At 55.1% G+C, this 19,953-nt stretch overlaps 2 protein-coding genes across 17 annotated transcripts in view; one reads left to right on the forward strand and one right to left on the reverse strand.

The window, feature by feature from the left end:
- Positions 1-19,953, forward strand: part of JADE2 (jade family PHD finger 2) — a 53,075-nt gene that overhangs the window by 722 nt on the left and 32,400 nt on the right. For 6 of the 16 annotated variants that reach the window (XM_045892697.3, XM_064595913.1, XM_064595912.1 and 3 more), the window contains exons 1-3: positions 8,460-8,677; positions 10,120-10,177; positions 12,116-12,204. In XM_045892697.3, the coding sequence (XP_045748653.1) occupies positions 8,510-8,677; positions 10,120-10,177; positions 12,116-12,204 (315 nt within the window). In that variant the 5' untranslated portion in view covers positions 8,460-8,509. Of the gene's footprint in view, positions 1-487; positions 1,306-1,486; positions 1,591-5,003; positions 5,189-6,746; positions 6,823-8,459; positions 8,678-10,119; positions 10,178-12,115; positions 12,205-19,953 lie in introns of those variants that run through there. The other 10 variants (XM_064595917.1, XM_064595916.1, XM_045892704.3 and 7 more) reach the window with 9 other exon arrangements.
- LOC123854187 (splicing factor, proline- and glutamine-rich-like) lies at positions 1,521-3,311 on the reverse strand. The gene is made up of 3 exons (XM_064595650.1): positions 3,285-3,311; positions 2,544-2,649; positions 1,521-2,329 (listed from the first exon to the last, which is right to left on the reverse strand). Exons 1-3 carry the CDS (start codon positions 3,309-3,311, stop codon positions 1,521-1,523), a joined length of 942 nt encoding a protein of 313 aa, XP_064451720.1.

Genomic DNA, 19,953 nt, shown 5'->3' on the forward strand with positions numbered 1-19,953 from the left:
AGGGGGCGACGAACCCGAGAGGGACCCTCTCTACGGACCGCCCCTCCTTTCTTGAGGTCGCCCACAATTTCAAGTTTCCCCCGCCCGAGATGTTAGTTTCCATCTGCTGTGGGTGGGGGAGGAGGGCCGCGCCCCCTCCCCCAGACTCGCGCGCGCGCCCCTCCCCTCCGCTCCGGCCAGCACTTTCTGCTCACTTCTGGCGCTGCAAAGCGCCACGCGATTTATTCGATTCGCATTTTTAAACCAGCGATTCGGGAGCAGGGCCTAGGGCGAGGGTCTTCCAGCGCTGGAGCCCCGGGAGGCGGGGTGCTCAGTGCAAACCTCGTTCCCTCCGCGAGTGTCGCCTTCAGGCTGTTATTTGCAAAGAAACGTCTTTTTGACGCAGGGAGAAATGGCAAATTTTAAGTACGTCATTAATATGGCGCCAAAAGATTTTTTTAAGTATAAGCTTGCTTTTTTTTTTTTTTAAGGTTGCGGGGGGCGCCGCCCGGGTCTGGGGCGCGAAGGGGGCGGAGTGTGAGCAGAAAGTGTGAGTGAGAGAGTGGAGGGGCGGGGTGTGTGTGTGAGTGTGTGAAGTGTGAGCAGACCTGATGGGACTTGCACGGGCGCAGCCGCCGCTCGGCCCGGCCCTGGGGACAGGGCGGGCTGGGGGCGCCCCAGAGCCCATGGGGAGTCTGGGCCCGAGGTGCAGGCACACGGGCGGCCCGGCAGAGCACCCTCCCCCCGAGGCCTGCAACGCTACCTGGACCCGCTGCCGAAGCCAAACAACTGGGCGGGGGGGTGGGGCGGGCGGCGGGGGGTGTCAGGAGTGGAGATCCGAGTGAATAAGAAAAAAGTGGCTACTCCCCCTCCCTCGCTCCTCCCGCCCGCCCCCACCCCACCCCCACCCCACCCCCACCCCAACACATTTTTTTTTTTTCTAAAGAGATCACAAGGAAGTCTTGGTTTAAAAAGAAACAGAAACATACACAGGGGGATTGGTGAATGGTGCCGACCGCGGCCATCGCAGTTGGAGGCTATTTTTTGGGGGGGGGGGGGTGAGTAGCGTCCATGGAGTTACTTTGCGCCCATTCCTAGCGGTAAGGGCTTAGGTCCAGCGGGCTGACCGTCCCCAGCAGGGGTGCGGGGCCGGGGACGCCGCAGGCCCGGCCGCCTCCCTCGCTGCGACCCCGGATGGATGCGCGCCCCCCGCCCGCCCGCGCCGGCCCCAGGAGCTCCGGGTTTCGGGAGCATCCTTCCCGCGCCGGCCCCCGCCGCGGCGCGTAGTCCAGGGCAGCGCCCCTCGGAAGGGCACCGCGGAGGAAGGTAAGATCCAGCCCCCAGCGATGGGCCCTGCGCATCTCCGCGGCGTTATTTTGTGTTTTTGCAACAGATCTGCCAGCGCTCCTCGCTCTCTCGCTCTCTCTCTCTTGCTCGCTCGCTCCCTCTCTCTCCTGCTGGCTGCCTGTTCTAGGAAGCCAGGGCGCGGGGGGGGGGGGGGGGGGATGCACAGCACAGGGGAGAGAGATTGCGCATGTTGGTCAGTCGTGTTTTAAAGAGTACATTGCGGGGAGGCTGAGAGGGGCGCATGCAACAACAACTTTTGGAAGGGTGAGCTTGGCGACCTTCTTTATTAATGACTGCGGCAAAGCGCCCCCGGGCCGGTGAGGGGGCGCGGGCGGGCGGGGGCGCGCCAGGGCTGCAACTTGCCCCGCGGGCTCCGGCCGCGCGGAGGGGCTGCGGCGGGAGACAGCAGTGCTGGGGAGGTCGTTCTGCCGGGGATGGGGGTTCAGAGGACCTGGACCTATCTGCCCTCCTGTCGCCCTGAGTTTCATTTTGTTGATACGCAGCACGTCCGGCCGCCGAACCGGGCTGAGCCGGTGCACATGACTCCGCGCTGGGCTCACGTGCAGCCGGTCCGGTCCCAGACACCTTCCGGGGGCCACCGCCTCCGCCCTGTCGCCCCCTCTCTGGGCTGGGTGCACGCGGGCGCTGCACGCGGGGGCAGCATGCTCAGCTCCCCGGCGCGGAGGCTCTGCACAAATTAAACAGTGTTTTGGAGGGGCGGGGGACACCCTTTCCAGGTGAGTATGCCGGGTGTGCAGCCCCGGCGTACGGGGCGGGGGCTGGGGTTGTGGGTAGCCCCCCTCCGGGGCTGCGCGGGAGTCCGGCGGGGGAGAAGCGCTGGGAGAGTGGAAATGTACCGGCTGTGGCCGGAGCGGCGGGTGCGCGCCCGCGGGGCGACGGCAGGGGGCGTGGCCCTTGTTTACCTTCTCCCAACTCTGCTGGTTCGCGTCCCGCTTCGGGGACGGTACTGCAGTCCCCTGCCCTCCGCTTCCGTCCCTGCGCCCTGGGTGGTACCGGGAAGATGTAGGCAAGTGGCAGTCTCAGCCTGGGACATGCACACCTGACCCTCACATAAGTGACATTGCAGCCCCAGCCCCCACCAAGCACCGCTGCAGTCCCTCTCCCGGATCCCCGGCCGCGCCCCGCCCCCGGCAGTGGCATCTTCCCGGCCTCACCTCCTTCCTCCCTTTCTCCCTCCCTCCTTCCCACCCACTCGCCTGCGCCTGCGGAGCGGCACCCGCCCGCTTCCTCCCCGCCTGGGTGCAGACTTGTGGCTGCCTCCGGTCCCTTCCCGCCTATCCCTGAGCCTGAGCCTGAGCCACTCTATTCTCCAGGCCAAGGGATGAGAAGGGGTCAGCTTGGCGATTCGTAGCTGTTATATCAGAAGACGAGGATGTCTGCGAGACAGGCAGGAAGGCTTCGCTGTGGCTTCCAGAGGCCCAGGACATCCCCCACACACCCAGTCCCCCGCCACACGTAGCTGCCCACTTCCCAAGAGGCTCGGCTCCTCTTACCCGCTTCACCTAAAGCCCTCCCCCCCTCCACCCCTAGCGTTAAGTCCACCACCCCCAGCCCGAACCGCCTCTTGCCCTTCCTTCGCCTGGGCCGGAGCCCCCCGCAGCCACCTCCGGCTCCTCCTCCCGGCTCCCGCGGTCGGAATCACGCCGGCGCGCCTCCAGCCTGCGGTCCCGCGGACTGCCTCCAGGGGCGGGCTGGAGGCGCGCGCCACCCCCTCCCAATCCCCTTAGCCTCCGCCGCGGGCCGGGACGCTTTTTTTTTTTAACCACCTTGGCTGCAGGTCTAGTGCCCGGGGCTGGTGGAGGCGGGAGGGGACGTGTTTCCCTTTGCCCTGAGCCAAGGGCACGCTGCACCGGGCGACTCTGGTCTCTGCAGATTTCCAGACCTTGCTCCCGCGCTCAGCACCCCTTGCTCATCCACTGCGGGACACAAAGTTTTACCCAGAGGCTGAGTTTGTAGGGGGTCATCGGGAGGCTTCGTTTCTGCACTCAGAGCGGCTCCAAAGAGGATTGGGGAGGGGCTGAGAGGGCGGGACTGGTCTGCCGCCTTGCCTTTGTTGGAAAGGGGAGGAGCCCCGAGCTTTGAGCCTAGACTGGCTGTCAGGACGTCTCCTTAACATTTCTGTTTGCAAACCAAATCGGGCCCAGGTGGTGGTACGGCCGCCTGGCCCCTCTTCCCACAGTGGCATTAACTCCCTCCTTTTCACTGGTAAAATTCCCAGTAGGACATTTGGCAAAAGGGCCGTGCAAGGAGCTGCCAACCGGGCCTGGCCCTGTTTCCTGGGTTCCCAGGGTGCTGGCTTCTCCCCTACCCTGACTTCCTCTCTCACCTTAGGGCCCCAAGTGAACGCACTATCCTCCCGTCTCTTCTTCCTCAGGCGGGTTGGGACTTGCAGAGCGATCTAACAAGCAGAGGAGGAAAATAACAACAGAATAACTGTAAGGGGAAGGAATGAGTAATAAAGCCGACCCAGGCAGGGAGGAGGGCTTTCATGTTTAAGAGACGCTATTTGCTTTTTAGGTCACAGGCTGCAAAACAGGCTTTGATCCGAAGTGGGCGAATAATTTATTGAGAAAGTTTGCATGGTAGGGGGAAAAAAGGGATGTTTGTTTGATCTGGAGTCCTCTCAGTTGTCCCAAGTGCTGTTGGGTGTTGTTTGGAGTGGAAAAGCATTTGGTTCTACAGCAAATCCCTCGTAGAGGGAAGTCCTCGCCCCAGGCAGCAGGACTTCGTAGTGAATGTTGGTCTTGAAACTGTTTGGCCAAAGGTCTCCTCAGCACTTTCGGAGATGAAGTGTTTAAGGACAAAGTTGTTTGGACTTGGGATGCAGCAAATGTTTCCAGAACATTTCCCATCCAGCATGCTTTTCCTTTGCCTAAATTGCACAGCTAAATGGCCAGTAACACTAACCCAAGAGAGCTTCCACTTGGCTTTCATTGGGGGGTGAGGTGGGACTGCTGGTCCCAGTCCCCAAGGTGCACCCCAGAGTCTTGAGGGTAGGCCTTCGACACTGACTACTATCACATCCTTGAGGTGGGGGGGGAGGGGATGCAGGGTGTTCTGGTTAACTGGACTTCCAAGTAACAGGGAGGTAGTTTTTCTTTTACCCAAGACTGGGTTCAGTGACTTCCGGTCCAAATTCTTCACAACTCATCCAGCAGGCTCTTCACAGACTTCACAGTTAGTTCTGCCTTTAGGTGCTCCAGGGGAAGGCCAGGATTGGCCTGCTTTGTCCTCCATCCACATAGGACCCTGACTGTGTGGCTAGAAGTTTAGGAACCCAGGGAGGTTCTCAGATAGCCCATAGGAATCTGGAGTACCTCAGCCACACTCTGGGGTTGTAGGCCTGTGCATCCTAGCCCTAGGTGCGGGGCAGGGTGCACCACCTGGAGTCAGATAGCCTGGGTTTGAATGCTATAGCTATGCAGTTACCAGCTGTGACAGTTGCTTTGTGCCTCACTTTCTTCATCTGCAAGTGGGGTTAATAACAGTCCCTACCCCATGATTGGTGTATGGATTGAGCAGTATATTGCCTAAAGAAGATTAAACCCAAAGCCAGGCATGGGGTAAGCACTTGATTAGTATTGGCCATTTTTACTATTACTAATGATCTACTGAGGGCCCAAATGCAGCTTTGACCTTTGATCTCTCCCCTTTAGGCTAGGCCAGAGAGCCAGCTCCCTTCTCTGAAGAAGGGATCGGAAGAACCCTGCAGTTGCCAATGGGCAGCCATCTGTGGGAGCGAGCGGACTGAGCTTTGCCCTCCCTGAGGTGGAGGGTAGGGTGAGAAGGTGCCGAAGGACAAAGTAGACAAAACCCCTTTCATTCTTCCAGGACCCCCTAGGTATGTCCCCAGAACTGGGTTTGGGGAGGGAGCGGGTGTGGGCAGCATGTTCCAAGGGAGCTGGGTACCCTCTGGGACACTTGGAATTGCAGGTGGGCCATGATGAGTGTCAGAGGAGGGCTCAGGCGCCCCTATGCTCGGAGAGGCAGGTTTGAGGATCCGTGTGTACAAAGTCATTTCTGTAATGGTGATTACTGTCCCCAAGAAGGCATTAAAGTTAATGAGAGATAGGAAAGATGGGGCTCTGACCCCCACTTACAGCGGTTTAAGAGCGTGCAGCTCTTGTTTTCTGAACGTCTGGCCTTCCCGACACAAGGAGGCTCTGAGGACAGGTTTTCCAGCCGAAATATCATTAAATTGTATTAGCATCTTATTACACACACGCCTAAGCGGTCTGCCTCAGACAGGGAGAGTTTTTGTTTCTTTTTGAAAGATTGTGTCTGGAATGGTAAATTGCCTGCATGAAAGCCGCCCCCCCTGCTTTTTTTAAGGAGGAAGACGAAGTCCTGCTGTGTGTGGTGGCGGGCAGGGCAGGCCTGGTGGCCCCCAGAGAGGAGAGGCTGGAGGCCAGGTTGGGGTGTTTTAACTGCCCAGGGAGCGGCTGCACTAGCAGAGCTGAAAGGCCCACTGTTCCCAGGGTCAGCTGGAAGAGCGTTAATGGAGGCCCAGGGTGTTTATTTGAGTTTATTTGTGGAGAGGTCTTTAAAGGGGGCTGGCATTGGGCATTGGTGTTTCAAGTCCAGACCCAAGGCCCCCACTAAGACCAATGGCTAGTGCTGCCAAGAAAACATCTGCCACCAAATTGCTGCCCTATTACTGAGTTGACATTGATCATTAGCCAGGAGCCCTACCAAATAAAGCCTCCTGGAAAATGTGTGAGGTTAAGATGGGGAAGGCAGGCTGTGAAAACAGGGTGAAATCTTGGCCTGGGGTGTTTGTTCCTGCAAGCTGCAGGCTGGCCGGCTGGGCTGTGTGCTCCCCACACTTGTACAGGGAGGGGACAAGAACTTACTCAGCACTCCCTGGGTACCAAGCCCCTATTGTGTGCTGGGGATAACTCGAGGGGCCATGGGGGCTCCCACAGAGATCAGACAGACGTGCTCCTTACTCCCCTCTCCAAGGAGGAAGACATTCAACAAGTAGATCGGCAGACAGTAACTGTGGTGGATGCTCTGCAGATGTTGACTAACGGCACTGTGGGCTCTCTTTAGATAAAGTAACTGGCATAGACCTCCTTGACATTTAAGCTGAAATGTGAAGGATAAAAAGTCAGACATGCATAGACTACATAGAACCTTCCAGGCAGAGAGCACATCCTGTGCACAGGTCCTGAAGCATGGAATATTTGGCTTATTTCAGGAGATGAAAGGAGACCAGTGTAGCCAGAAAGCAGTGAGGAAGGGGATAGTGGTCCCTGTGAACTTGCTGAGGTAGGGAGGGACCGGATCATGTAGGATATTGTGGTCAAGAGCTTGAGTTTTGTCCTTTGATCAGCAGGAAGCCTTTGAAAGATTTTAAAAAGGGGGTATGACATGATCTGATTTATGTTTTTTTAAAGGTCATTCTGGCTGCTGTGTGGATTCTAGATTGGGGAGGAGCAATAGCGGGAGCTGGGAGATGAATGTGAAGTCCAGGCAAGAGATGGGACTGGTTTGGGCCAGGGTGGGACAGGGTGGCAGCAGTGGAGAAGAAGGGAAAGTGGATGCATTCAGCGTATGTGTTCTGAAGGGAGAGCCCACTGGACTTCCCAGGGGTTGGCTGTGGGGCAGAGATTGCACAGAGAGGCTGTGGGCTCTCCACTGAAGGAACAGTAGGACACCCACGCTCCTGAAGGAGAGCTCCTTCTCTCTGTCTCTGTGCTGAGGTGGTGTATGAGGTGCCAAGGGAAGGAAAAGGGGACCCTTTCTTTCCTAGACTCCTCTATAGGTAGGGCTTCAGAAACACTTTTATCCCCACAAGTAAGTGCCTTAGGACACTGGGGTGTTCTCCCAGAGCAGACCTTGCTTTGGGAGAGATTGGAGGGGCCAGTGGAGAGAGAAAACCAGAGGCTAAGACCCAAGTGTCACCACCCACCACCACGACCTAGATTTCAACTTTGGTGAAGGAGTCCTCCCTGTCTCCTAGTTGAGTTGGAAGGGGGGTTCCGGGGACAAAGGGCTGTCCCACAGGAGAGCCCAGGCCTCCTTCAGAGCTTCGTTAGCTACTGACAGTGGAGCCTCACCTGAGGCGGGGAGGCCTTTGGAACAGACTTGGTTCAAAGGAAAGAAGCTTCACTCACAAAACAGAGCTTCCCTCTGAAGCCTAGTTATTATTCCAATTAAGCCACACAAAATCTGCTCCCTTAATAACACCCTACCCAGGAGAACTCTGGGGTGTCTTCACGGAGGGCAGGTTGGACGGGAGCTGGCTGAGGGTGGGGTGCAGGTCTGCGTGCTGGCAGGTCACCTGTGATAGGTTCCTGGGCAGCAGGAAACAGCATTATGAGAAGGACATTGGCAGTCAAGGGTCCTGTTCCGGGCGGGCTGACTTACTGTACAGGAGCCGCTCGGGTGGGCGCAGCGAGGAGGACTCCTCACCTGGCCCCAGATTTTCACAAAACGACTAGCACCTACGTGGAGAGCCAACCACCGTGCTTAGGGCTTGATGCTGCTCTCGTTATTCTCACCAGCCGATTCTGGCCCACAGATGTGTTTGGTTTGGCCCTCTCAAAGTGTTTTTACAATTCTGAAGCAGTTGCCAACATGGGAAGTTGAGGAGACTTAGGTAAAAATCCAGATGGAGTCCTTGTCCTCGGGGAGGTATGTCTTTACCAAGATCCCTGGTCTGTAGAGGGGTAGAGCTAGGATTTGAACTCGACACCCCCTGAATCCCGAGCTCCTGCTTTTCTCCTTTGGGAGATGCAGGCTTGGAAGTGGGGACACACGGGATCCATGGGCAGGATTGCGTTAATAGCACTTCGCTCCCGCTGCTGCCCCCACCTGTGAGAGCACTGGGCTGGTAAGATGCAGGGTAGGGTCAGGGCCCTGTCAAAGTCCTCTTTGTCACACTCAGACGCTGGAGGACAGCAAGGTGGCACCTGTGGGTGGCAGAGCATTATTGCCCCATTCAGTCCACGACCTGGGCCACGGGGCTGCTGGTACTCTGCTGCACAGAGGCAGAGAAGTCTGAAGGTCAAGGGCATGTGCTCCTGGACCAGATAAACTTCTTATAAGCACTGCGATCTTGAGCAAATCACTTAACCTCTGTGCTTCCTTTTCCTCATCTGCAAAAGGGAAGCAGCCATCGTGCCCGCTGGCTTAGAAGGGCTGCTCTGCGAGCTTCATGAGGTCCCTGTGTACCGAGGCATCCTCCTCCTTCTGCCACAATGAGTGTTTAGCAATTTACATCCGGGCACCTGTGCTGCTGGTGTCCTCAGGCTCCCTCCTGCACCTCTGCACCCTCTGGACAGAACTTTGCCTGTCCCTGTGGAGCTGGCAGCGAGCAGCCCCGGTGAATCTTTCCGTCATCCTGTTCCTGCTGTTAGGGGACACTAGAGTGGGGAGAAGGTCCTGGCTGAGGTCAAGTCTGAGGCAGGAGGCTCCTGGTTGGCTCAGAGGTCTGGATGGTCACGCCCCACCTTAGAGAGCTCATGTTCCCTTGTCTCTGCGGGGCCACCGTGAGATAAGGGGAAACCCAGGGCTCGGCTTAAACAGACTTGGAGTGGGTGGCAGTGGCAGGTGGCCCATGGGATCCCAAGCAGAGGTGGGGACCCTGGTTGGCCTGCAGCTGGGCTGGGAAGCGGGACTTCCTCTCGACTGACATTGGCTCCTTGCCCTTCGCCTCGGGCAGTGAGGCAGCCCAGGTTCCAGACTAACAAGGGACATGGTGGAAAACGCTTTGGGTCCCGAATCCCAGATCTGTTCTCACATTAGGACTCGGCCCCTGACTAGCTGTGAGACCCGAGGCAGGTGAACAAGGCCCTTGGGGTCCTCCCCTCCAAGAGGAGACCGGAGCAAGCTCTGCCACCCTGGAGTCTGCAGGGTCCAAGGAAATAGTGGGTGGGAAAGCGCCGTCCGCAGGCAAGAGCTCACCCAGACACAAAGGCAGCTCAGTGTGGGCTCAGGGATAAGACCACATGGATTCAAATCCCAGTTCAGCCAGTTATAGCAAGACAAGGCCCTGCGCCTCTGTAGTAAGGAAGCCAATAACTCGGAGCTTCTCGGGGTGTTAGGAACGTGAGCAGAGCCAGTGTTGGTAGAGGAAGGAGCTCAGTGTGGGGAGCTGCCCATCTTACCTTGAAGTAAAATACTGTAGTTGAGATAAAGTTGGTTTATGCTCTTATCTGGAGAAGGACATTGCAGGAGGGAGGGCAGCCCAGCCTAGGACCAGTCACCCTGGGCTGGGCGCGTCTCAGGGACCCAGCTCGGAGCCTCCCTGCTCCTACTTCTTTTCCACACTCCTCTGGCCACCACCCTTAGGATGTGTCCTCAGTGCTGTCTGAGCTGGTTTGTTTCTAAACTCAGATGGCATGGTTCCTCTGGAACAGTCAGTCTTGTTTCCCCTTTCTGCTCCTCCTCCAGGGTGGGAGTGGATTCTCTGGAGGACCTGAGTTGCCTTGAGTGGAAGCTAGGGCTGAGCAGGCCCTAATCATTGTTCTGGGGTACTGACCCCCTTGCCCTTCCTCTGTCATCTTTGGGCAGACTCCTGCTCATCTGGAGGCTCTGGGGTCAGGAGGTGGGAGATGCAGCCCCCTGACCCACCCCCAGGGCTCCCGTGGGTGGGTGGGGAGAGAGGGTGAGGCTGGCTGGGGAGAAGGCTAGGGCAGGGCCTTGTTCTCATTATTCCACTGCAGCAGGGTGAGTATGGGGAGGTAGGTTATCTGGCAGTTTTCTAAGAGACTGAGGATTTCCCGAGCCTCCTGTAAGTATAATGGGGCCTGCCTTTTGTTGCAGATGGAAGAGAAGAGGCGAAAATACTCCATCAGCAGCGACAACTCTGACACCACTGACAGTAAGGCCTTCCATTTGGGGCTCCTGCCAGGAAAGCATTTGAATAATTATCAGGTCCACAGGTCCAAATGGGGGGAGGCTGCCCCATGGTCTCAATGTTGATGAAAGCATAAATCAGGCCAGTTCCTTGTACTCCTAAGAAAGTCCCCACACCTCTGTGGCCTTTTGAGCCTTGCTGTCTTCTTCATCCTACTCCCCTTTCCCCCCTAGGTCTCAATCCCACATGTTTCGTTCTGGTTAGAAAAGATCATATCCTCTCTGGGTCTTTGCATTTGCTGCTCCTGTTTGCTAGGAACATATCCCTCTCCCTCTGGCCTTTATGTTAAATCAGGGCTGTGTAGAAATTCTCTACACAACAGACAGAAAACCTGTTAAGTTTTATGATAATTACCTGATATAAGTATCATTTCCTAATTAGCGGTAAGCTCCTTGATAAGAGGGGTCATGTCTGGCTGGTATCCCCAGCTAGATCAGGTACATAATAGGTGTTCAGTAAATGTTTGTGAAAGGAATTAACAAGGGATCTTGGCAGGAGAATCCCAGAGGTAGACTTGTGTATGGACTGGGTGTGGCAGCTAGATGTCTTGGGGGTCACAGGGATTGTCAAGGAGAAAGGGGGCTTAGGGAACCTCTTCTCAAATGTGGGGGGAGATAAGGGAGGTTTGCAGAAGACCAGAGCTTTTCTCTGGTACCAGAAGGCAGCTCTTCCCAGATGCCATAGGAACCTGGGCCTGTGTGAGCCAGTCCAGTAAGGAGTTCTGTTCTGCCCTACATAGGAGAGGTGCGCTGCCGGGAGGATCCCGCTTGGCGGTGCACCCTGGGGGGAGCCCACACTGAGGAAGAGGCTGAACTCATTGCCAGGGAGGCTGGGCCTGGAGCCCTGCAGCTCTGCACCTCAGTTTGTTCACGTATGTGGTGAGCAGCTGGGGAGAGCCCCCAAGAGCCTGAGGACAGATGCACCGAGACGGCCAGTCAGTCCCAGCCGCTTCCCTACCTCCAGGTCTCATTCACTGCCCTTTAGGGTCTGTTTGCTCAGCTTGGCTCTGGTGTCTAACCTGGCCAGCCTTTCCTCCCTGTGGCAGGAGATCACAGCGTCCGGCCCTCTATGGCCACAACCACACTGCCTGTGGCTTGTCTCAATAGAGCCAAGAAGAACCGCATCCTCTGCTTCTAACTTCACTCAGGCACAGGAACCCCTGAGGGCCAGGCACCTGCAAGAGCCGGCGTCTGGGCCGCTGCAGCAGAGTTGGGCCGGGCTGTGACATACTTCCTTCCCACCAGCCCCCACCACTGTACCCACCCGTGGCTACCACTGCTTGGACCCACGGGGTGGAAGCTGTAGTCCTGCAGTCCAGCCAGGGCCTCAGACTCTAGCAGTGATAGCTCATGTTTATGGAGGCCGTGCTCTGGGCCGGGGACTCTGCTAAGCCTTAACAGGCATGGCGTCACTGAATTCTCACAGCTCTTTGCCCCCAGAGAGCTAAAGTCATTTGCCCAGGGTGACTAGCTGGTAAATGGGTTTACTTTAGAACAGCATTCATCCCACTGCCCTTTCATGCCTCTGCCTATCCACTGGGCATCATCCCAGAGTGTCTCCATCTGGGGCAGGAATGAAGCGTGGCCACAGAAGGCCTCCTTCTCCAAGGAAGAAGCAGAGGACCAAAGAGGATAAGGGACTTGTCATGGGTCACACAGTAAGCCAATTGTGAGTCCAGGTCACTTCCTTTTATTTCCTAAGCCCCTGTGCTTGGTGAACAGGGGAAGCATTCACGTCCCCACTTGTCCCTGGAGAGGTCCAGAGCAGGGACAGGTGCTCACAGAGGTTTCCACCTCCTGAACATTCAAGCCTTACAGGCTTCCTGTCCTTGGACGGGGATGGGTGGGTGGGTGGTGTCCCTGGCCTTCCAGGGGCCCCTAATGGGCTGTGCTCTCTCTGCAGGTCACGCTACAACTGCGTCACGATGCTCCAAACTGCCCAGCAGCACCAAGTCGGGCTGGCCCCGGCAGAACGAAAAGAAGCCCTCGGAGGTGGGTAGTGCCTAGTGTCCGGACAAAGAGGAAGTGGTGGTGGGGAAGGAAGCAACAGGAGCGGAGAACTGTGGAGAGGAAGGGAGGGGACGCTGCAGGTGCCTGGGGGAGAGCCTTCCCGGCAGAGGGGACGGGCCCTGCAGAGCCAGGCCAGTGTGGCTAAGTGCAGTGAATGGGAGGAGGGGGTGCGCATGCCATTGATAACTGTAGGTTGTTGTAAAGACGTTCCAGTTGAGCTGAGCAAGAGGAGAAGCCTTTCAAGGATTGTAAGCAGGGTAATGACAGAGTCTGACGCATTAACAAAAGGCCCCACTGGCTGCTGTGAGGAGAATGAAATATGCGGTCAAGGGCGGGAGCCAGGGGGACTTGTCTGCAGTTGTCCAGGAGAGAAGCCACGGTGGCTGAGAGCCGGATAGGGGCAGTGGATGAAGAAGCGGTCGGATTTGGCATGTTCTGGAGGCTAAGCCAAGGGCGCCAGGATGTGCTGATACAGGGATGAGGGCTACGGTCCTAAGGATCATCCAGTTAAGTCATCTGCTCCTTCTGCCCATGTCCTATGTATCTGCATCCTAAGCTTTCCTTACTTGGACCTGGGATGTTTCTTACGGCACGTAGAGGTAGGTGTTCATGACTTCTCTAGCTGTGGAGAAGAGCGTGGGGGGTGGGTAGTGTTGGACATGAATGGACATCGTGATCCTGCTTCTTGTGGCCCCTGAGAAATCACATCCTAGGGCCACATCACTCTCTCAGGTCCTCAGTGCATTGCACTGGGCACAGAAGAGGCCCTTTGCACAGATGCAGCTGCAAGAGCATTGAGCCCCCAAGAAGCAGGGGGTTTGAATCTGGCCTTTGAAGGAGATGTTGTTCAGCCTAGCCAGGAGTTGGGCTGGACACTTCACTTTTTTAGTCCTTCTCAGTCTATCTCTTACAATAAGGAAATTGAGGATCCCAGGGTTATAGAGCCAAGACCTGAAGCTGTTGAGGCCAATATTGCCAAGGGTGGGAGGGCCCAGAGTCTTGGAGCAGAGTCCTTGACACGGAGTGGGGGAGGGTATCTTTGTTCTGAGCCTGGAGCCCTCTGTCCCTGCTAACCACAGTCATGGCTTGGGGGCAATCCTGACCAGCAGTAGTTAGCCAGCCCCTTGGGGGCAGTGGGGCATCTTCCGCAGAACCTTGCATTTGAGAAAAAACTCCCCACATCCTCCCTTGAGCTGGCCTACCCTAGGACTCTCCTTCTGTGTGTGGGGTGGGGTGGGGTGGTTGAGACCTGATGCCTCCCATCCCCATCCACCAACCTAGTGTCCTCCTTTGGCCCCATGGGGGAGGGATGGAGATGGAAGGAGATACCTCCGGGAATGCAGTAAGGACTGGGACGAAAGCTGGGAATTACGCAGGCATGGGGGTTGCTGTTTTGAAGTTCTAAGCACCCTCTTGGACCAGCCCTGCTCAGTAGGTAGATGGATGTGCTCAAGGGCGCTGGGATGCAGGAGGCAGAGTGTGCTATAGGGCTCTGGAGCCTCTGGGACCACCTCTATGCTCCTCCACCCTCACTCTACCTTGCCTTCCTACCTTCATCTTGAGAGCCACTGAGGCTCCCCAGTTACTATGGTTGCATTAGTAAAACAGTAGCCACTTTTATGTGCCTTCCATGTACCTAGGAGGGAGGAATTCTCTGCCCATTTTGAAGATGAGGAACCTGTCTCAGAATTCAACCTGCCTCCGCTCTCAGTGGCTATTTAGGTTGAAGAAGAGGGGGGAAGTTCTGGGGAACTGCTGGGGCTGGCTGGTTCCCCCCACTCTGCCTGCCCTGCTTTCTCTAAACACCAGGAGGAGGTGGGGCCATTTCTCAAGGCAGAGATCCCAGGGGCAGAGCTGCCATCTGTACCCTGGATAGGCCAGGAGCTGGGAGGAAACAGGTGTGAGTGAAGGCCAAGGGGAAAGAGTGATTTGCATGGGGCTGAAAATTCCCCTATCTCTTGGGTTTTCCAGCACAGAGCATTTGAACCTTTCTCCACCTAAAAATAGACTCACATCATTGTAGGGGTGCCAATGCCCAGCCCTGCTGGGGACTGGTTGTGCGTGGCCCTGGGTTCGAGCCCAGGGGCCTCTGAAGGCAGCTCTGAGGCCTGCCTGAAGATACCCGCCCTCAAGTCCTGGGCTCCAGGAGGGCTGAAGAAGCCCTCCCTGCCTTTTTTTTTTTTTTTTAAAGATTTCATTTATTTGACAGAGAGAGATACAGCAAGAGAGGGAACACAAGCAGGGAGAGTGGGAGAGGGAGAAGCAGGCTTCCCGCGGAGCGGGGAGCCCGATGCGGGGCTCGATCCCAGGACCCTGGGACCATGACCTGAGCCAAAGGCAGACGCTTAACGACTGAGCAACCCAGGCGCCCCAGCCCTCCCTGTCTTGAACTGTCGCCAAGGACAAGCTTTTCCTCCCACAGCAGGCTGGAGTGTAGCCTATGAGGTTTCCCTCGTCCCCTAAGTGAGGAGGCTGAGCCATAGCCGGCATAAATTCCAAGCAGTCGTGGGGCCGAGAGGAAACCATCAATGAAAGCTTCCAAATTATTTGGCTCATGAGAAGGCGGAGATGAAAAGCAAGGATTTGGCGGCAGATAATGTTTGCACTAAATCTCCTCGCTGGGCTGTTCCCCTCTCTTTCTGTGAAAGGGTTGGGGAGGAGGGCCTTTATAGTTTGCTGGGCCTGAGGGCAGAGGGCTTTGGTCACCGTGGTGGAAGGGGATCTGTGAGTCCCATCTATCCAGTCTCTGGAGTAAGACCTCTGTGGGGTGGCTGTCAGGCTGGTCACACAGTGTGCTCCTAGTCTGACCCAGGGTCCCAGCCAGGATGCCTGTAAATTGATGAGCATGGTGTAGTCCCCTCCCTGGTGGGGAGCCCATGGTTCCCTTTGTCTCTTCACTTCCCACCGTGGACAGTGATGGCCTGGGGGATTTGATGGCCTGGAGGCCTTAGCATAGCAGCAGCACCAGCATGTAGTGGAGCCAAAAGCTGCAGTAAGGGCTGGGCTTGGGTTTACGCCAGACCGGCAGCCGCCCCTGTGATGACCTGCCAGGGGCCGCCTTTCTGAGTGCACCTGAGGGTATAGATCTAGGGGCTCCCTCTATACCGGGAGTGAGGTGCTATAGGGCAGGAAAAACAGTGCTCTGACCAGGAGTCAGGACCCTGGACAGGGCCCAGGCCATGAGGCCCAGCTTCCCTTCTGGCCTTCAACCAGTGGGTGGCCTCCCTCAGCCAGTGTGAAAGGGGGTGGGGGAATCCAGGCCTCAGTACTGGAGCTGAAGGGACAGGCCCAGGGATTTCTGGGAGACTGAGTTTTTGGTAGAAGTGCACCAAGTCCAAAGTCAGCCGCAGAATCCCCTTTGGCAGTAGAGGAAAAAGATAGCGACCCCAAGGACATGTGCTACTCCCTTCAAAGCCCTGATCTGCCTGCCTGCCGGATCCCAACAAAGCTGAGATGTGTCCCTTAGGGCTTGAATCGGCAGGCAGGAAAGGGATTCGCCTGCCCTGGGAAGGTGGTGCTTGTATATAAACCATGCTGAGGCTTTGGGTTTCTGGCCTGGCTTGTCTGACCAGATGGCATAACCATTATTGGTGCTTACCACTTTGTGGGTCCTATCTCTGAGAATCTGATGGAATCACGAAGGTTATTCTTCTAAATACTAATACCAGGCCCCCATCCTACCTCACCCCCAGAAATTCTGACTTAAATGGTCTGGAGTGGGACCCCAGGTATCTATACTTTTTTTAAAGCCCCTTTTTTGGAAGCCAGGTTTAAGAACTGCGGCCACAGAGCTTTCTCCTTACTTTGCTGAGATGGGAGGTCCTGGCTTGATCATCCCTGGAAGGACCCCGAGGTTGAAGGACGAAGGGGAGCTTTCCAGCCTGGTGCAGTGATCTGAGCAAAGGCAGGGAGTGTGAGTGAGGGCGGTCCCCCAGCTGTTCCCCTACCCCTACCCCCCCACTGACCAGTTTCTTCCAAACCATCAGCCTGGCCGGGGTGTGAAGGACAGTTCAGGAGGAGACCTGAGGCCGGCCCCGTGGGTTGGAGGTTGCTGTTTTAGGCCGTGTCTTCCTCAGGCCTGGGGCAGAAGGGCAGGCCAAATGTTGGGGGTTTCCCCTGGGCAGGGTTTTCAGGAAGTCTGAGTCCCCGGAAGTCAGCCAGCGGCAGGGACATAGGTCTCCAGGACCCAAGAGCTGCTGACAGTGATTAAACTCAACAAGCGCTTGAGGGCACCTAACAGGCCCAGCTGGGTGCGGGGGGTTGGGGGGAAGCACAGAAGATGCAGACCCTGTCCCCAGGGAGCTGGTCCTTGGGTAGCAGGATGCAGGTGCTACACAGGGAACTGTCTGTTATGGGAGGTACGGCTAGCTTTGCCACTGAGGAGCTCTGTGACTGTTCGTCCCTGAGGCTTGTGGAGCCCGAAGGTGGAGGAAGCGAGTGGAGGAGCAAGCTGGCCTCCCTGGGATCGAAGCCTTGATAGTCCCAGAACGGGGTGGGCAAGAGTTGGGATCCAACTGTCCGTTTCCTTTGTAGGCCCTGGTGACAGATTAGTATATCCCTAGATGAGAGAATAGGGCCTCTTTGCAGTTTCCACAGGGGCCCTTCACCATGCTCAGCGTCTTGCCCTGGGAGACAGGGCCTGGGAGAAAAAGGTGATCCTTGTGAATGAGCAGTCTCTGTCACCACTGGGGTGTCCCCCAGACCCAGGGTCCATGAAAGTTCCTATATAAGTTCCCCCTAGAAAAGGCAGCAAGTGAAGAGTGAGGATGCAGCTTATTGGCTTGACCTGTTGCTTTTAAAAAAACGGGAGCCTTCTATCCTGGGTGCAGGCACGGGGGGCCAGAATGTGTTGGGGTGCAAAACCACAGGATAAAGAGCATGCCTACCTGGAGGAGCACAGGTGCTATCCAGATGTTGGAAGTAACATATTTTATATAAAAGCAGCGATGGCAAATGTTGTGGGAAAAGGCAAAATGCCGACAAGCTTGAGAGATAAAATACGAGAAGTCCAGAAGGGTTTTATGCTTGCCCTGTGGTTTCTAGCCAACAGTGCCGCTGCTGCCCCGTGGGGTGGGTGGGCGGTGAGGGGGAGCCCTTCCACTGGGCCAGGCGCCTGCTTCCTTAGACTCCCGCTGCCTTCCTTTGGGGTGGGGGGCAGAATCCGCTTCCAGTATAGTTAGAAGCATTGCTGTTCCTGCCAGCTGGAAAGTCCTCCTGGCCTCTGGGTCTTGTCTTGCAAAAGAAATGAGTGTAATAAATTCTTTTAAAGAGCAGGAAGTGCTGTTATCCTTGTGAAAGGGAAAGAGGGTGTGTGTTTGAGAGACAGAGGGAGAAGTCTGACCAAATTAGCCTAGTGGTAGCTTGAATGGGGCTGGGCAGGGGTGGCTATGTTCAGAGCCCTTCTCTGGTGTTTTATGACTAATGTAAGTAAGTTTGCTCTTGGCTGAGATACTCTTTTTTTTCTTTTTTTCTTTTTAAGATTTATTTATTTATTTGAGAGAGAGAACCGGCAGGGGTGGGTGGAGGGGAGAGGAGAGAAAGAGAGAATCCCAAGCAGGCTCCGTGTTGAGCAGAGCCCAACACAGGGCTCGATCTCATGACCATAAGATCAGGACCTGAGGTGAAACCAGTAGTCGGAGCCTTAGCTGACTGCGCCACCCTGGCACCCCTGGCTGAGATACTCTTTATCAGGTTTCAAGCCCAGAAGAGATGTTTTTGTTTTTGTTTTAAGATTTTATTTATTTAGGGCACCTGGGTGGCTCAGTTGGTTAAGCGACTGCCTTCGGCTCAGGTCATGATCCTGGAGTCCCTGGATCGAGTCCCGCATCAGGCTCCCTGCTCGGCGAGGAGCCTGCTTCTCCCTCTGACCCTCCCCCCTCATGTGCTCTCTCTCTCTCATTCTCTCTGTCTCAAATAAATAAATAAAATCTTTAAAAAAAAAAAAAGATTTTATTTATTTATTTGAGAGAGAGAGTGAGTGAGAGAGAGTACGAGAGGGAGGAGGGTCAGAGGAAGAAGCAGACTGCCACTGAGGGGGGAGCCCGATGTGGGGCTTGATCCCAGGACACTGGGATCATGACCTGAGCCGAAGGCAGACGCTTAACCAACTGAGCCACCCAGGTGACCTTCCTCCCCCAGGAGAGATTTCTTAAAAGAAGAAATACCTGGCTGATTCCCAGGCAATAATGTTGCAGTGGTTGAAATATAGTGCAGACCTCAAATAAGTGGTTTATTTCTTTGAGTCTCAGTTTCTCTAGCTGTAAAATGGGGATAATACGGATTAGGTGGGGTTATATGTATATATACATGTATATTGTATGTATTTAAAGCATTTAGCATAGCACCTGATTTAACAGGACAATTACTTCTCAAAATTAGCTTGTTGTTCCTAATGAGATTCAAGTGCTCAGAAAAACAATTGTGATTTAAAATGAGATATTCGGTAGCAGTTCCATTTGGCAGACCCCCAAACATCCTCAGGGGGATTCGGAGCAAGATGCCAGTCTTAGCTTTATGTTGGGACTCGTAGTGTGGACAGAGGTCAAGGAGAGGCTGTCTTGGCCAAAGCTGTTTTCACTGACTTTGGGACCCTGACCAAGACCAATTCCTAAAGTCCACCTGGAAGAATCTTTGGGGCCAGCCTCCTGCCTCTACTCTCCCTACTAGGCAGGACAGGAAGTTTCAGAGTTTAGTCCTACTTTAGACAAATCCTGGGGCTCATTCATTGATTTGCTGAGCACCTGCTGCATGCTAGGCACGGTGCCACAGACAGGTCCAGTGATGAACAGGACACATGTAGGCTCCGCCTCTCTTCAGCTGAATTACTGGAGGAGATGGACATCCGACAAATAATTACACAAATAATCCTATTTTGTAATTGTGATAAGCGGTGGAGCCTTTCCTTAAATAATTAAACTTCCTCTTGGTGTCTCTTGGTCTGAAATATGCTGTGATACAATAATTCACGCTTGAGAAAAGGAAGCAGAGACCAAGGTCCCAGGATGAGATGTTCAGGTGACATCCACAAATCTCGTGATCACGTATGAGAACTCGGTGCATGGCCCAGGGAAAGTTGCCTGTGGTCATTAGCTTTGCTTTTGGAGGTCATGTCAGACTCCGGTGAGAGTTTCTGGCAGAGCCTGTTTTGGGTTGTTCCTGGGGAATTAGGTGTGGAAAACCAGACAGACTGTTCTGTGATTGTCGTCTTCAGTCTCGGGAAGAGGACCTGAAGGTCAGGGCTATGCGTGTGTCCCTACGTCTGCACAGAGCAGCGTCGTCAGCTCCTTCCGGAGCTGCACTGGCTTCCCGTCACTCAGATCGGTTATTACATCTGAGTTTTAGACCTTTAAACATTCTCCATACTGTTTGAAGAAGCTACAATTAACATCTCCCAAGCAGCTCAGCAGAACTTGGTTGCTAGGCAGCAGACCTTTAAAGACAATTTGTCATTTTCTGCCATAAGAGAGAAAAAATAGTAAACATTCACGTTTTTAGAAAATTACTTGTTTTCCAACTTCCAACTTTTCTAGCCATGGGTAAGGCCTCTGGTTCATCAGTGTCCATTTTATTCTTTATTCAGTTTTCATAAATAATTCAGAGGCGTTTTAGGAGAATAATTGAGCCTTTTTCAAGCTTAACCTCTGGCAGTTTAAAACAAAAAGGATGTTTGGGTGACAGTTGGGTTGTCATATTTGTGGACAGGTTTTATATAATTGTACAGAGCCTCCTTTG

This window comes from Mirounga angustirostris, unplaced genomic scaffold (assembly GCF_029215605.1).
Source record: "Mirounga angustirostris isolate CCGP_5_RB_7025 unplaced genomic scaffold, mMirAng1.0.hap1 SCAF_7, whole genome shotgun sequence".
In the NCBI taxonomy this organism is placed as follows: Eukaryota; Metazoa; Chordata; class Mammalia; order Carnivora; family Phocidae; genus Mirounga; species Mirounga angustirostris.

Coding starts and splice junctions, on each gene's coding strand:
- LOC123854187 (XM_064595650.1), bottom strand. CDS start 3,311: ATGACCCCCTACAAACTCAGCCTCTGG. Junction 2,650..3,284: donor CCTACAAACTCAGCCTCTGG/GTAAAACTTTGT, acceptor CCTGGAGAATAG/AGTGGCTCAGGCTCAGGCTC. Junction 2,330..2,543: donor GTGCCGCTCCGCAGGCGCAG/GCGAGTGGGTGG, acceptor GGTACCACCCAG/GGCGCAGGGACGGAAGCGGA.